The 17,271-nt window shown below is 44.2% G+C and overlaps 1 protein-coding gene across 22 annotated transcripts in view; it reads left to right on the forward strand.

Moving 5' to 3' along the window:
* Positions 1–17,007, forward strand: part of LOC121530687 (CLIP-associating protein 1-B-like) — a 43,245-nt gene extending 26,238 nt beyond the window's left edge. For 4 of the 22 annotated variants that reach the window (XM_045220879.1, XM_045220897.1, XM_045220896.1 and 1 more), the window contains 25 exons: positions 975–1,021; positions 1,628–1,807; positions 2,380–2,409; positions 3,308–3,415; positions 3,760–3,915; positions 4,221–4,325; positions 5,075–5,137; positions 5,586–5,716; positions 5,900–6,144; positions 6,484–6,547; positions 6,676–6,678; positions 6,863–7,026; positions 7,278–7,500; positions 7,742–7,843; positions 8,952–9,095; positions 9,615–9,727; positions 9,947–10,066; positions 10,470–10,611; positions 10,901–11,132; positions 11,602–11,675; positions 11,840–12,007; positions 12,252–12,380; positions 12,661–12,867; positions 13,666–13,782; positions 14,006–17,007. In XM_045220879.1, coding sequence (XP_045076814.1) covers positions 975–1,021; positions 1,628–1,807; positions 2,380–2,409; positions 3,308–3,415; positions 3,760–3,915; positions 4,221–4,325; positions 5,075–5,137; positions 5,586–5,716; positions 5,900–6,144; positions 6,484–6,547; positions 6,676–6,678; positions 6,863–7,026; positions 7,278–7,500; positions 7,742–7,843; positions 8,952–9,095; positions 9,615–9,727; positions 9,947–10,066; positions 10,470–10,611; positions 10,901–11,132; positions 11,602–11,675; positions 11,840–12,007; positions 12,252–12,380; positions 12,661–12,867; positions 13,666–13,782; positions 14,006–14,089 — 3,151 coding nt within the window. In that variant the 3' untranslated portion in view covers positions 14,090–17,007. The remainder of the gene's footprint in view (positions 1–974; positions 1,022–1,627; positions 1,808–2,379; positions 2,410–3,307; positions 3,416–3,759; positions 3,916–4,220; positions 4,326–5,074; positions 5,138–5,585; positions 5,717–5,899; positions 6,145–6,483; positions 6,548–6,675; positions 6,679–6,862; positions 7,027–7,277; positions 7,501–7,741; positions 7,844–8,951; positions 9,096–9,614; positions 9,728–9,946; positions 10,067–10,469; positions 10,612–10,900; positions 11,133–11,601; positions 11,676–11,839; positions 12,008–12,251; positions 12,381–12,660; positions 12,868–13,665; positions 13,783–14,005) is intronic. The other 18 variants (XM_045220886.1, XM_045220883.1, XM_045220880.1 and 15 more) reach the window with 18 other exon arrangements.
* Positions 17,008–17,271: the final 264 nt, after the last annotated feature.

A 17,271-nucleotide genomic window follows, 5' to 3' on the forward strand; every position in this document is an offset into this window, starting at 1 on the left:
AAAGGGCAATGGGTTCAATAACGGATTCAAGTATTTTTTGCCAGATCCTAACTGGTATGTCGAATTTGATGTTCCTTTTGATGGCATAGAAGGCCCTTCTTGCCTTGTCTCTCAGATCGTTCACAGTTTTGTGGAAGTTACCTGTGGCGCAGATGTTTAGGCCGAGGTATGTATAGTTCTTTGTGTGCTCTAGGGCAACGGTGTCTAGATGGAATTTGTATTTGTGGTCCTGGCAACTTTTTTGGAACACCATTATTTTTGTCTTACTCAGATTTACTGTCAGGGCCCAGGTCTGACGGAATCTGTGCAGAAGATCTAGGTGCTGCTGTAGGCCCTCCTTGGTTGGGAACAGAAGCACCAGATCATCAGCAAACAGTAGACATTTGACTTCAGATTCTAGTAGGGTGAGGCCGGGTGCTGCAGACTGTTCTAGTGCCCTCGCCAATTCGTTGATATATATGTTGAAGAGGGTGGGGCTTAAGCTGCATCCCTGTCTCACCCCACGGCCCTGTGGAAAGAAATGTGTGGGATTTTTGCCAATTTTAACTGTTTTTCCCCTGACACTACTTTCCATCAAATTGTATAGCAGACCCTCATGCCAAATTGAGTCAAAAGCTTTTTTGAAATCAACAAAGCATGAGAAGTCTTTGCCTTTGTTTTGGTTTGTTTGTTTGTCAATTAGGGTGTGCAGGGTGAATACGTGGACTGTCGTACGGTAATTTGGTAAAAATTACAAAGTACATTGTTTTCACTGAGGAAATCTACAAGTCTGCTGTTAATGATAATGCAGAGGATTTTCCCAAGGTTGCTGTTGACGCATATCCCACTCTCTGTCATTCTCTCTCTGTCTCTCTCTGTCTCCGTTTCTCTCTCCCTCTCTGTCTGTCTGTGATATGAGAAGTAGTCGTAATGAAAGAGTATTGATCTTAGTCAGTCAGGTTAACCACTGTCTATCTCTCTGTCTGTCTCCACAGCCGTCCTCAGTCTGCCAAGAGCTCCATGGGAAACACCCTGACCAGGAGTAAGAACACTGACATTACATCACTGACATTACATGACTGACATTACTACCACAGACATTACTACGTCACACTGGAGAAAATATTTCAGATCTATCGTTTAAATGATCCACAGCTCTGTATATAATCAGACACCAGAATATATATTTTTCATATTAATGTCGATCATGATTTTTCAAGCACAGCAACAACGTCCATGACATCTACTGTATGAAATCTATACAGTATCTTTGCACATTGTAAATATGGTATTGGAACTGACCCTGGAACTGACCCTGTATATAGCTTCTTACATTCTCGTGTTCTTCTTATTTTTATTTCCTGTGTGTATTTGTTCTAACTTATGTTATTTTTAGTACTACATTGATATTGATCACTGCATTGTTGGGTTTAGAGTTAGCAAGAAAGGCATTTCACTGTACTTGTGCACGTGACATTACGACTTGTTAATCATGTTATTTTCTTTCCCTCTTTTCTCGCCTTCTCTTTCCTCTCTCTTTATGAAATACATTTGGGTAGAGAGCTTGGCTTATAACCATTATTCTTCTCTTCTCCCTCTCCTTTTCCTCTCCTCCCTTCCTCTCTTTCCTTCCCTTCTCTCCCCGAAGCTAAAGCAGCTCCCTCCAGAGCTCCCTCCACCCCAGGCTCTCTCCAGCGTTCCCGTAGCGACGTGGACGTGAACGCTGCCGCCACCGCTAGTGCCAAGACCAGGATGACTCCGGTGCCCGCCTCTCCCGCCCCCTTCAGTGCTGCCTCCGCCCTGCCACCCGGCTCCTACGCCTCTCTAGGTGAGACAAACCATATGTTCTCTGTCTCTGTCTCTCTCTGTCTCTGTGTGTGTTCTAATTAAGCAATAAGGCCCGAGGGGGTGTGATATATATATATATGGCCAATATACCACGGCTAAGGGCTGTACTTAAGCTTGATACAACGCGGAGTGCCTGGATACAGCCGTTAGCCGTGGTATATTGTTCATATACCACAAACCCCCGAGGTGCCTTATTGCTATTATAAACTGGTTACCAACGTAATTAGAACAGTAAAAATAAATGTTTTGTCAAAGCTGTGGTATACGGTCTGATATACCACGGCTGTCAGCCAATCAGCATTCAGGGCTTGAACCACCCAGTTTATAATTCTATTTCTATGAGCCACTTTTGCTGACTATGATTGATATAGGACCAAAGTATGGATATTTAACCCTAATTTCTTAATTTTTTTCTCAAAATATGATGATTAAAATACATCTTAGGGCCTTTCCGATTTCTTGTAACCCCCCTCAGTCTTCCATATGGGGATTATCCTGCTAACTTCTGCTAACCTCTCTCCTGGACTCTCCTGCTCTTGTTTTTGCTCTTAGACAGCACACCTGGTAACGTTAGACCAGAGGGTAAGATGAGATGGCTAACTGTGTGTTTGTTCTTGATGTGTGGAGCTGGAGGACGTCATCCAGATTTCTCTGTCCCCTTGGTCTGTGTAATGTACTGCACCATGTTTACAGTGGTCGTCCTTGGTCTGTGTAGTGTACTACATCATTGAATACGGTGCTCATCTGTGGAACTCTGCATGGACTGTCTGCATGGTAGAACTAGATTGAACTGGGTCATCAGGACTGGGGTTGGTAGCCAGAGAGAGGAGACAGAGACATTGATTGTGTCCACAAATAGATCTGTCCAACTTACATGACTATAAAGGCAGGCAGCCTCCGTGTCTGTCAGGTTATTGACCTTTATCATTGGCTGTTTAACTGTAATTTCATGAACTCATTTTGTGCTGTACTCTCCTTTTCCTATGTAGAACAGAATACAGGGATATATTTGTTGTGAATCATGTTTCTGTATTTGTGTCTATTGTTGTGAATTAATATGTTGAGATGAAACACTTTTTATAGAGGATGAGCCATTTGGGACTTGAGATGTCTTGCTTGAACCAGCTTAATAGAGATTTGAGTGCATGCGTCTGTTGAAATGGCTGGTAGCAACCTGCAAGTGTAGACTAGCGAGTATGTCTCTGTTTTCTGTGTGGTCTATGTATGAAGTCTTTGACTGTAGGTGATGATGGATGGTTTCGCCAAGCTGGGTGTGTCTGCGGTTGAATGGATCTGTGTCCACATGAAGTTAACTCTGTTTTCTCCCCAACCTCTCTTTCTCTCTTTCTCTCTCTCTTTCTCAATTTCTTTCTCTTTCTCTTTCTCTTTCTCTTTCTCTTTCTCTTTCTCTTTCTCTTTCTCTTTCTCTTTCTCTTTCTCTTTCTCTTTCTCTTTCTCTCTCTCTCTCTCTTTATCCCAGGCCGTGTACGTACCAGGAGAACGAGTTCAGGGAGCGGCGTGGGGGCGTGTCCCTCTGTCACAGACAGTAGGGGGAGGAGTCGAGCCAAAATGGTGTCAGTGTCTCAACGTGAGTATCTTCCCCAGAAAAATGAGCATCATGCCGTAATGAAAAAATACACATTGTTTCTAGATCAGTGTTTCTTAATCCTGGTCCTGGGGACCCAAAGAGGTGCACGTATTTGTTTTTGCCCTGCATTACACACCTGATTCCACTAATCAAGTCATCAAACTTTTAATCAGGTGTGTAGTGCCAGGGCAAAAACAAATATGTGCACCTCTTTGGGTCCCCAGGACCAGAATCAAGGAGCACTGATCTAGAGCAGTTGTTTGAAATTCTTCCCACCTTTTCGACATTGTGTGGGAATGTATTCTTCTCCCTTAAGAAATACACCATACTATGTTGTGTTGCAGCTGGCAGTCGTTCTGGCTCCCCTGGACGTCTCCTGAGCCATACATACGGCAGGATCCCCAGGGCCACTGGAGGGACAACACCAGCAGACAGGAGGTCTAAAGTCCCCCGCAGCCAGGGCTGCAGCCGAGACACCAGTCCAGACAGATCAGGCCTGGGTAAGGACCAGGAAGAGGACCACACACACAGACACACTGAAGACAGAAAACAGCCCTCTACAGCTGTACTCCGAGTCTCCAACCTCTCTGCTCTCTGAACCACCTAACCTCCTGTCTGTCACTGAATGCAACCACGTCTCTTCCTCTCCTCTGTCCCGACGAACTCAACTCCTCCTCTACTCCGCCTCTCTCTCTCTCTCTTTGAGTGTGTTGGGCTGCCTGGCTGTGTGTTATAAAGCTATTTCATCTTCCTGCTGCTCTCTCTCTCTCTGTGTGTGTCCCACCCCCCCCCACCACTATGCTAGCGAGGAGCCGTATCCCCCGGCCCAGCATGAGTCAGGGCTGCAGCAGGGACACCTCTAGGGAGAGCAGCCGAGACACCAGCCCAGCTCGGGGCTTCTCTCCTCTGGGTGAGTACAGTATAGTAACATGCCCACCCCAGAGACCATAGCCACCATGCCCCTCAGTGCCTGAACCCAGACTAGCCCGATGTAGAGTAGATCACAAGAAAACCAACCGAAACAAACCTCTTCTGCTTCCATCTTCTGCATGCGTTAACTTGTGTCTTTTCACATTTTCCCATTTCACTCCTAAGTGAGTGACAACAACAATTTTTTTACTAATCATGCTAGAGTCATTGACGACATGGATGTGACATAATACAGGGATGAGTTGACGCTGAACTTGTGTCCGCTGTAAGCTTATTGACTTGCGGTCAGAGCCTTTGTGTCCAATCCCGGGATGCCGCTCAACATTCTTGGTGCTAATGTTGGCATGAAGCCAGTTAGCGTTGTCACATGGTAGAATGCCTACTCCCCAGGTTGACAGTCATGTACTGTATGAGTTGAAGAAAGAGACTATTTTTTAAAGGTATGTCAAACTTTACGTGTGGGATATCCACTCCCTGTCACACTTTATTTGGATAGTCCAGATTTTCCATCTGTAGATCTACAGATGGTCATACTATCTGTTGATAAGCAACTGGTTGCTAAGGTTACGGTTAGGTTTAGAATAAGCGTTAGGGTAAGGGTTAAGTTTAGGGTTAGGATAAGTGTTAAGTGTAAGGTTAGGATAAGGGTTAGTGTTAGAGGGGTTAGGGTGAGTAGATGGACTATCCAAATAAAGTATCACCCCACTCCCTCCCGTGTTCCTCCTCTAGCGTCCAGACGTGTCTCCCGCTCCACCAGTGCTCTCCACTCGGCTGAGTCCGTGGGCCACTCAGGTGACCTGTCCTGCATGTTTCTATTAAACAGACAATAGCATGTCAGTGTTCCATAGTGCAGTTCACCTCAGAATCCCACAGAGGGCGACATAGAGCTGAGCATCCTCCTTATTTCAGTTTGGATGCGTCTTACTTTTCAAGTCAATCTGTGTTCTTTTGTGTCATTCTGTTTTGTTAGTACACTTTTGTTTTTATTGGCTGATTTTTATACTGTGCTGTAAAAATACAACTTTAATTCATCATATTATTATTTTGTGCTATACCCTGTATCTTCTCTTGAGTTTCTCATGGCGTGCTGATGAAATTTGCTTCATTTGTTTTTCCACCATGACTTCTACTCCCCATTTTGTTAATAGGTCGACTGTTTTTCCTTTGTAAAACTCTATTACTGTGCTCCTATACAATACTATTATAAAAGTATTATTCAACCTCTCTGTTTCTCCTCCAGAGCGTCTAGGTCTGGCTCACCAGGCCCGTATCTCAGCCTCTGTCAACGCCATGAGGATCCTCAACACTGGAACTGAGGTGGAGGCAGCTGTAGCCGACGCCCTGTTACTAGGAGACGCCAGGAACAACAAGGTAGATGTTAACCTCATCATTAACATCTATTTTGACTCTTATTAGCCTCTCGAATGTAGTCACATGGTAGTTTGTTTAACAGTAACAGTGTCATTGATTTCTCTTCACTCTGTGGCATGACTTAGTGAGCATACTGTATATGTACCTGTACGACCATCTGACCTCTGATCCTTGACCCCTCAGTGGCGGCCAGTCAGACGGCGGTACGAGTCCCCGGGGATCTACTCAGACGATGACGCTAACAGCGACGCCAGCAGCGCCTGCTCTGAGCGGTCGTATGGCTCGCGGAACGGCGGGCCGCCCCACTACATGAGACAGACGGAGGACGTGGCCGAGGTGCTGAACCACTGTGCCAGTTCCAACTGGTCAGAGAGGAAGGAGGGTCTGCTGGGACTACAGAACCTGCTCAAGAGCCAGAGAATTCTCAGGTGGGATGGAGACCGTCTATTTTTGTTTTGAACTTTTGTAATGTATTTGAGGCCGTCACTGAGACAACTGGGCTCTAGATAGCGGCAGGTAGCTTCGTGGTTAAGAGCGTTGTGCCAGTAACCGAAAGGTCGCTGGTTCTAATCCCTGAGCCGACTAGGTGAAAAATCTGTCGATGTGCCCTTGAGCAAGGCACTTAACCCTAATTGCTCCTGTAAGTCGCTCTGGATAAGAGCGTCTGCTAAATGACCAATTTATTTAAATTTAGATAGAAATCTTGCTGAAACCAAAAAGCGCTGTGCGATTGATGGCCTTACTTTTTTTCCGATCACGTGTTGCAGTCGTGTGGAGCTGAAGAGATTGTGTGAGATCTTCACAAGGATGTTTGCTGACCCACACAGCAAGGTGAGCTCACAACAGAATCCCCCATGTCTGATATAACCTGTGTTCTGACGGGAAGCTAATGTAGTTACTGTACTAACTGTCTGTTTCTGTGTCGCATGGTGGTCTTTGCGGTGGACTTATAACATCAGCGAGTAAGTGTTTTTGTCCGTCACCTTTTAATAATAATGCAATTGAATCAAACTATTCAGATAGTTGATTGATTAATTATTGATACTGTGTGTTGTCCTCTGTAATACTCCTTAACAGTGAAGTAAATATGTACAGTATAGCCTATTATTGAGTGACTGACTGTGTGGTCACTGCGTCTGGTCTCAGGTGTTCAGTATGTTTCTGGAGACCCTGGTAGACTTCATCACCCTGCACAGAGAGGACCTGCAGGACTGGCTGTTTGTCCTGCTCACCCAGCTGCTGAAGAAGATGGGAGCTGACCTCCTGGGGTCTGTACAGGCCAAGGTCCAGAAGGCTCTTGATGTCACCAGGTCAGAACTAAAGCTCCATCTCTATTACCCTTTTCACACAGGTATTTTTTTTCCTCCCATTTTGTGCTTTTCAGCACGATTCCACCAACTGTGGTGGATGTGTAACCTGGCCAGCTCAGTACAGCTTGGTTTGGTTCTGCTTGGTAGTGTGAAAAGCCCTTAGATGGTGCTTTTGTCTGTTTGTGGAGTTTCTAGTGGATCAGTCCCTCTCATCTCATGGCTATTTCTCTTGATTTTCCTCTCTTTCCCAGGGACTCGTTCCCGTTCGACCAGCAGTTTAACATCCTGATGCGTTTCATCGTAGACCAGACCCAGACCCCCAACCTGAAGGTCAAGGTGGCCATCCTGAGGTACATTGAGTGCCTGGCCCGTCAAATGGACCCCGCAGACTTTGTCAACTCCAGCGAGACGCGCCTGGCCGTCTCCCGCATCATCACCTGGACCACGGAACCAAAGAGCTCCGACGTCAGGAAGGTGGGTAGAGTTGGGTTTGTTTGTTTCCATAGCAACAACGTCAGACACTTCATTTTAATTGACTTTATATTTCACAGGGACAATGCACATTAATCAGCATTTCTGTAAACGTGCCAGATTTAACCGGCTAATTTTCAAATAACTATTGTTTGCCGGCTTCATCCCTTTTTGGTTGATTTTATTTGAGTATTTTAAACTGATCATTTCCCCACCCTACCCGTCGGTCGACCCCCAACCCCAGAGCTTCCTCCATAGCTGGGCGGGTGAGGAGTTGTCAGGCAGGCCCAGCACCACCGTAGCCTCTCTACCTGGAGAGGGGAACGTGGAGGAGAGGTGCAAGCAGGTAGTAGAGTCCCATCAGTCAGCTGCTCGGTCTGCAGTCTGCCTCACATAACCTCCCCAAGCCTGGGCTCTCTGTCTCTAACACAACTTGGCCTTGCTGGCAGACACAGAGTTGTTTCTGCTTTATAACTGTGGCAGTGCAGGGGTGGGAATGGGGACTGAAATGGCTCTGAATGAGCCATAACAGTTGTTTCTGCTTTCAAAGGGTTCTTCATAATGAGTGAATGTTAAAGCAGCAATCAGCAGTTGAAATGATAACAAGGTGTCGACCCCACCACTGTTTCGCTAAAAAGCTGAGAGATGGGGCTGGAGAAATGTAACCGCTCTCAAATTCATAGACCGAGCTAGGGATGCAAGGACTGACCATCCATGATATCAAAATTATAGTTTTAACCATGTTTTGAGGCTATACCGTGTTTGTTTACATTCATTTTGTTTACAAACAGTGGAGTAAAACAAGCTTTTATTTGGGATTCTGATGGGGGTACAACAGTTGAACTAAGCTCATGAGGCATTTATAAGTTATAATCTTCAACAATCAATGGGTACATATAATTAACTTATAAGTCAAAACATGTATGTAGCAACTGCAGATTGCCCCTTTAAGCAATGGGGTGGGAATGGGCAACAGAATTGCTCTGAATGTGCGGTAGTATTTCATTTTCATAATATCCTACTGCTGCTGCTACTTATTACTCATGGTTCTTGTCTTGTTTATCTGCAGTGACAGGTTTGGTTGACCAACATGCATGGAATTCATACGAGAGCATTGTGATACTGGTTTTTAACTGGTTTACAAGAACTGACAATGTGGTTTTAACTCGCCTGACTAACTGAATGCTAACTGAACCTAAACAAATATGCGCTACTGTATTTCTGTGCAATGTATTTGGATCATGTATTTGTAAATACATTGACCGATGTGACTCATGGTTACGTAAGAGCAGAATGGGCTTGTTGAATGTTCCGTCTCTTCTCTAAGGGCCAAATATTCCCTTGAAATGCACTTCATTATTGCGTGATATCATACATCAATGTTAATGGAAAAAGTGAACGCTCTCTTTGATGACCTCTAACAATTGACCTCTCTGTGACCCTTTAAAACCCAGGCAGCCCAGGTGGTTCTGATCGCCTTGTTTGAGCTGAACACCCCAGAGTTCACCATGCTGCTGGGGGCCCTGCCCAAGACCTTCCAGGACGGAGCCACTAAACTGCTGCATAACCATCTCCGGAACTCCAGCAACACCGGAGTGGTAAGACCTGACTAAAATCGCTGTATTCCAAAGATCCACTCATCATGAGAAGATGAGTAGTGAGTTTACACAGAACAAGAATATTGCATTTGCTCAGGAAGATCCTCTCGAATGCGCTGACTATCTTCTCACTGGCACCGTTAGCCAACAACCTAAACTTTGTTCGCTGTAACATGGACAATAAAGTTGTATTGTAATCTCAACATACTGGGATTGCATCATATAATTAAGCAATAAGGCCCGAGGAGGTGTGGTATATGGCACGGCTAAGGGCTGTTCTCAGAGTGCCTGAATTCAGCCCTTAGCCGTGCCATATTGGCCATATTATCACAAACCCTGAGGTGCCTTATTGCTATTATAAACTGGCTACCAAAGTAATTAAAGCAGTAAAAATAAATGTTTTGTCACACCTGTAGTATACGGTCTGATATACCACGGCTGTCAGCCAATCAGCATTCAGGGCTTGAACCACCCAGTTTATAATGTACTGTAACTGCTCCAATTCTGTGTGATCCGCAGGCTTCTCCCAGTAACACCATGGGACGGACTCCTCCCCCAGCTCGCCACCCCAGCAGTCGCAGCAGCCCCCTCACCTCTCCCACCAACTGCTCCCATGGGGGGCTCTCTCCCAGGTAGGTCTAACATAACCTTTAATACCTGGTCCCCAACACACCATAGAAGTTAGTTACATCACTACTAACTTAACTAACAATGACAACAAGTAGTCCCCCGTCCCCGCTCTGCTCCGTTCCCTTCTCACATCTCTCTTTTTCTCCCTCGCGACTCTATTCCCCCTTTTCTTTCCCTCCCTCCCTCCCTCCCTCCCTCGCCGTGCTCTGGGTACATTACAGTCGGCTATGGGGCTGGAGTGCTGATGGCCTGTCGAAGTACCCCCCTCCCTTCCCTTCTCCTCTCTCCTCCACCCCTGCTGCCCCCTCCCTCAAGACCCTACGAAGTGCTTACTCTCCCAGGTACAATGTCACATGGCTGTGTCACCTTTTTGATTTGTCCCTACCCCACAGTCTCTTTGTTTTTCCTTTCACTTTTGTTCATTCCGCAGCAGCAATCTGTGCTCTCATGTGGCCACTTTTCAGAGGATTCACCACATTAACAGCTTGACTCACCAGTCTGTTCCACTCTGTCTCTGTCAACACGTACTGTTATGCATGGTTGATCTTTTATATGAAAAGGAATAGCGGGATAAACTGCTTGAAATGACATCTTTACATACTAGGTAAATAAAATGACGTTGTTTCAACCAGTTTTTTCCTGCTTTTGCCCACCGGGCAGACGTCTTTTTCCTGTGGTGTTGTTGTATGTGTATGTTAGTGTCGTACTTGTATAATAACCCTCCCCTCCTGGTGTGACCTGAAGCATGTTGGAGTACGACACAGAGAACCTGAACACTGATGAGATCTATAGCTCCCTGCGAGGCGTCACTGAGGCCATCCAGAACTTCAGCTTCCGCAGTCAGGAGGACCTCATGGAGCCAGGCAGAGGCAAGAGAGAGGACACGGTGAGGGGCTTTGGCAATTCCCTACTATTCTCCACTCACTCACTCCCCCTCATTGATTTAAAAGACTTGGATTGGTGTTAGAATGGACTAGAGGGAGTATCTTCCAACAGCCCTTTTAAATCCAGAGGGGGAAGTGAACGAGTGCACTTGTTTGGCTACTGTTCTCTTTGGTCAATATATTAATTTTCTCTAGAATAGACATGGACATGCATACATTTGTTATTTTTGACATGTATAAGACTGTATGGTTGTTACGTTACGTTATATCAATAGTCTTGTTTCTCCTCAGCCGGGTGTTGGAGCAGCATCAGACTCTGGTGTTGACGTGGTGGAGGGGCCCGGGGGTCGCACGGCCCTGGACAACAAGACCTCCCTACTCAACACCCCCTCCCCCCGTTCCTTCTCCGGCCCCCGGTGCCGTGACTACAACCCCTACAACTACACAGACACCATCAGCGCCTACGACAAGGCTGCCCTGAGAGAGACGGTGTATGAGGACGACGTGGAGCAGCTTCCAGATGGTGAGTGCACTACTTTTGACCACCCTATTCCCTATAAAGTGCACTACTTTTGACCACCCTATTCCCTATATAGCTCTGGTCAAAAGTAGTGTGCTATATAGGGAATAGGGTGCCATTTTGGATGGTCATAATACATTTAAGCAAAAAGGCCCGGGTATGGTATATGGCCAATACACCACGCCTAAGGGCTGTTCTTATGCAAGACGCAACACGGAGTGCCTGGATACAGCCCTTAGCCGTTGTATATTGGCCATATACCACAAACCCCCGAGGTGCCTTATTGCTATTATAAACTGGTTACCAACGTAATTAGAGCAGTAAAAATAAATGTTTTGTCATACCCATGGTATACGGTCTGATATACCATGGCTGCCAGCCAATCAGCATTCAGGGCTCGAACCACCCAGTTTATAATAGGCTATATATCAGCTGTAAGGAAGACTCCCCCCCTCACCCCTCTTCCTCGCAGGCCGCCAAGAGTGTGGTGCAGAAAACAAGATGCTGCACACCAAGCACAGTTCCCCTGCGGAGCAACTGGAACTGGTGATTGATAGAATTTATTTGACTTTTTTTATTTATTTAATTTTTGACTATAGCTACATAATAACACTATAAAGTCACGGACATGGAGATCCTATTAAATTCCATTTAGTGATCTATATGTAATTCTATGGTCACTGACTAATATCTATTGTGGTCATTGAAAGGTGGGTGAGCTGCTGAAGGAGCTGTCGAAGCCCAGTGAGAGGCCAGAGGAGAGGAGGGGAGCCCTGGTGGAGCTGCTGAAGATAGCCCGGGAGGACAGCCTGGCAGTGTGGGAGGAACACTTCAAAACCATGCTGCTACTGCTGCTGGAGACCCTGTCAGATCAAGATGTAAGGACTCTGGAGGAATGGATGGATGGATGGAGAGATAGATAGGAAGAAAAAATACTTTTAAAACAACAATCAACAGGGTGGCAGGTAGCTGAAAGGGCGGTGCCAGTAACTAAGCGGCCAGTTCAAGTAAACTCTGTCCTGGGAGCAATGCCAAAATCTGATGCTTGAATCCATTGTTTTTCCTTCCAATGTCTGAATTGTTGGTTCTGAGCATGTCGTGTCCTTTTCCCCCAACCTGCAGCACACCATCCGGGCACTGGCGCTACGGGTGCTGAAGGAGATCTTACGTAACCAGCCGGCCCGCTTCAAGAACTATGCAGAACTCACCATCATGAAGACCCTGGAGGCACACAAAGACTCCCACAAAGAGGTAGCTCTCATTGGCTGTCTGTCTGTCTATGAGGCTCTGCTTTAGAGGACATGCTAAGTCTGCACTTCTTGAATGAATAGCTTTCAACTCTGTGTGATGATGTGTTCGTTTTTTTATGGAGTTGATAGCTCTCGAAATAAAATGATGAAAAGACTATCGGGATGAAGTGTAGTCTTGCCTGTGGATGTACATGTACCCTGCTCTGCCAATAAACCAAAATGAACCCATTCCATTATCACCCATTTCACCCTCCTCACTCCACCCTTCCCTCTCTACCCAGGTTGTGCGGGCAGCAGAGGAGTCAGCCTCCACCCTGGCCGGCTCCATCCACCCAGAACAGTGTATCAAGGTGCTGTGTCCCATCGTCCAGACGGCTGACTACCCCATCAACCTGGCTTCCATCAAGATGCAGACCAAGGTGATCGAACGCATCACCAAGGAATCCCTCCACCAGCTGCTGCCTGACATCATACCAGGACTACTGCAGGTAAAAAGGGCTTTATAGATCAAGTTGAATGATTGGTTGGTCCATTGGTTGATTTATTGATGTACTTACTGATTGGTTGATGTAGAAGCACTTTAAATGTATCTACTTCAAATAGAAGCACTTTAAATGTATCTACTTCAAATAGAAGCACTTGAAATGTATCTACTTCCAGTACAGTGTTGATGCTTGGGGTTTAGTTACGTAAAATGATTATTTTCTGTCCTTGGGATTATGCCACACTGTCTATACACTGAGTATATACAAAACATTAAGAACACCTGCTCTTTCCATGACATAGACTGACCAGGTGAAAGCTATGATCCCTTATTGTTGTAACTTGTTAAATCCACTTCAATCAGTGTAGATGAAGGGGAGGAGACAGGTTAAAGAATGATTTTTAAGCCTTGAGACAATTGAGACATGGATTGTGTATGTGTGCCATTCAGAGGGTGAATGGGCAAGACAAAATATTTAAGTGCCTTTGAATGGGGTATGGTAGTAGGTGCCAGGCTCACCGGTTTCTTTCAAGAACTGCAAAGCTGCTGGGTTTTTCACGCTCAACAGTTTCCCATGTGTATCAAGAATGGTCCAACACCCAAAGGACATCTAGCCAACTTGACACAACTGTGGGGAACATTGGAGTCAGCCATGGGCAAGCATCCCTCTGGAAGGCTTTCGACACATTATAGAGTCCATGCCCAGACGAATTGAGGCTGTTCTGAGGGCAGGGAAGGTGTTCCTAATGTTTGGTATGCTCAGTGTATGTCTAATAATGTTCTGATGTCTCTGTGTGTACAGGGGTATGACAACACAGAGAGCAGTGTGAGAAAGGCCAGTGTGTTCTGTCTGGTGGCTGTCTACTCTGTCATCGGCGAAGAGTTGAAGCCCTACCTGGCCCAGCTCACAGGAAGCAAGGTACACTACCATCTCATCTCAACACCTTGTCTGGGTCAGTCTCAAATGGCAACCTATTCCCTACGTAGTGCACTAGGAAATAGGGTGCCATTTCGGACGCAGACAATGTCTTTAATTCCTTCTCTTTTGTTCAAGATCTACAGGTTGCAGAATGTTTTTCATTATCTTGAAACTTCATGTTGGGATGTGTTGGTTTCATTCAGCGTCTTTACTATCCCACTAGATGAAGCTGCTGAACTTGTACATAAAGAGAGCCCAGACGTCCACCAGCAACAGCAGCAGCTCCTCAGACATCTCCTCATACTAATGAACGTGGCCCTCCGGCTCCATCCATGTGTGTGCAGGTACATACAGTACAGCGTTGTGTTCATAGGGCACCAAACGGTGCAAAACAGACTGAAACAGGAAGGGACTACCTGGACTACTGGTCCAATAAGAAACTAATGTTATTTTATTTTTACCGTTTGGAAATATTTTCCATGGCGTGCCCTAATGAACGCGACCCAGATAGGGAAACAGTTGTGCCTCAATCTTTCTTTCCAGACCTCCTTGTGGTTTTAATGTATTTTAATAAAGGCTGTAGGTTGTTCCTTGTTGGGAAACCCTATGCCTGTTGCAATCAGTATTTTATTTCCTTCTGTTTTGTCGTCTTGTAAATACTTTAATTCCACATATTTTATTACGATTTGAATGCGACACTACTTCACACCTAGTCAAATGAATGTAAAGAGCTTTGAATGAAACCTGAATCCTTTATAAACCGTCTGAAAGGTTTTAATGTTGATGGAAGCAGAGCGTTGCTCTGTACGCTACTGCCTCATTGTCTCTAGTGTTCCTTCTCGCAATGGATAGATAGGCCTATTTGGAAACGTGTTTAGTCATTTGTAAAGAGGCATTTTTAAAATGGCGGTTTCGATAGTAATTGTTCCATAGTATTTGCCGTCTGAAGAATTTGTTCTTAGTGGCGATGCTATGTTTTTAAGCCTGTATTTAAAGAATAATCCTTGTGAAGAGGTAGAATTTCTCAGTTAGTGAGAATCTAAAAAACTTTCATTTCCATTAGTGGGAGAAGATCATTTGGCTGGCCAATGATTAGTAAATGCAGTGAAAAGCTGGGTTGAATAAGCCTCTGTAAATTGCCTATGTGTGTAACCTATGTGTGTAACGCCTGTGTTGACTGTGGTTTGGGCCCAGCAACTGGTGAAGGAATATTTTCCCTTTTCACAAGGATCACAATATCACCCTTCATACGTAATTATGAAAGGGGAATTATTGGTTGAGTTGGTGGAGGTTGAGTCTGCTGTTTTTGTGCAAAAAAATGTAGGCATGTTGTAATGAGATTCAAAACTACTGGGATCTGAAGTATTCTTGTAATGTAAAATCGCAATGAAGAGTCCTAGAACTTTCAAATGTGAAATATTTTGTCTAAAAGCAAAATATGGGCAATACCTATTCGTCATATACTAGAAAGACCTTGACAATCTGACATATTAGTCGATAATCTAAGGACATTTTAAGTGCAAGTGCTCGAAAATAAATCTTTACAATTTAAAGACATAGGAGGCAAAAAATAAGAAATAAGAAGTTTGGTCTTTTGAATTGAATCCAGCAATAATTAATTAGTAACAAAAAATCCAACTACTTGGATGAACTTTTTTGTCAAAGCACTGTAAATTACCATTGTAAGTTAACCATCCTTATTTGAAATGTACAGATGTCATTTTTAAGTGCACCTATGAAATGTTACTGCTGCTTTAGAAATACTAATCATGGCGTTAAACCTCATGTATTTTACTGTACTTATTATGAATGTTAAAGGTACAGTTGTTTCGATTAGAACTAGAATTCAGAGTTGGGGTTAACTCCATTTCAATTCAATCCATTCAGAAATTCCAATTTCCAATTTTCCTCAATGCTTGTCTATGGGGATAAAAATGAAATTGGAATTTCAGTTTACTTCCTGATTTGATTGAAATGAATTGAGCCCAACCCTGTTAAAAGTCAAGATAAGGGTGACGTGTTACTGAGAACACTATCGGGCCTTACTGTTTCTGTAGTAGAGTTTCACTACATTAACTGTTAAATGTACTGTAACAGTGCACAATGTTTCTTTTTTCTCAAATGTGAGAACTCATAGCAATTTTATCAGCTCTGGACTGGATGGAACATTGGCTATGTCCAAGTCCAAAATGTTGTCAAATACAAACGCAGTATTTCTTTTGTTAGACCTGCCTGTTGCAATTGAATCAAAAATGAAACTCAAAATGAGTGTTTTGTACAGTACTTTTAATAATTGATTCACGAACTCGTTATAAAAAGAGAGTCCGAGAGACCTCATTTGCATGCGAGGGGACATGCATATTATACCCAGCAACCTCAATGATTAACTAACATTCCCAACTCTGACTTTATGTTGAAGAGACGTTGCTTCTAATCTATGAATGTCTGGTCAGCTTGTATTATATAACACACACACACACACACACACACACACACACACACACACACACTATTGATATCCATCACAGCTACCAAGCTAGGGCTGATTTAGCAGACCAAACATGGTATACTGTACTGTGACTGAATGCTGTGTGCACACATTGGCCTGTATCAAAAACCAAACCCTATTATCCTCAAGCCATGTATCTTGAGCATGTATTTGCTTGTGCCTTCTTTTTTTTTTTTTTTACAGTATACCTGGCAATATTAATCCATACTAATAGCTTATGAATACTGCTTTTGAATTGGTCTTTTTGCCCCCATTTCGAAATACTGTATTATATGTCATGAATGATACAGGAAATGTGTTGCGTTGAAGACCAAGGTTATGTTCCAAGCGGCACCCTATTCCCTACCTAGTGCATTACTTTTGACCAGAGCCTTATGGGACCCGGTCAAAAGTAGTGCCCTATATAGGGAATAAGGTTCCATTTGGGATGTATCCCAAGGCTGCTGTAAATAAAGCCAATAGTGTAATGGCAGTATTTTCCACAGATGTAATATTGGCTTGGCTGTTCTGTTCCTTGTGAACCACTTACAATGCATGCTTCTTTTGTTTAGCTTCAGTTATTGTTTTATCCCTCACATACTTATATTTATATACAGTCTGTTATATTTTCTGTGTATTATGACAACTGTACATATTTCATGTTTTGTTCACTTCTTTCTCCTGTGATAGAATTAGTTGAAATTGAAACTTGAAATAAACCAACTTCTGTCACTGTCCTAAGCATGTCATCACATATGTTGTATATTTGAAGTATAAATTGAGAGCAGATATACAGTATTTTCTCGAATGTGGGAGAAAAAATATTCTGCAGGACATGGGAAGAGCAGCAGATGGCGCTCTTTGCATTTTCTTGAGAGGAATAGCATCCTCTGTGTATTGCTTTAATATATCTTTTTGGAAATAATTTGGGCTGCAAAAGTAGGCTATCTTAGAGGAAGCAAACTGAAAGTTGAATTGAACAGTTATTAGTTGTCCTGCTG

This window comes from Coregonus clupeaformis, chromosome 6 (assembly GCF_020615455.1).
Source record: "Coregonus clupeaformis isolate EN_2021a chromosome 6, ASM2061545v1, whole genome shotgun sequence".
Taxonomy (NCBI): Eukaryota; Metazoa; Chordata; class Actinopteri; order Salmoniformes; family Salmonidae; genus Coregonus; species Coregonus clupeaformis.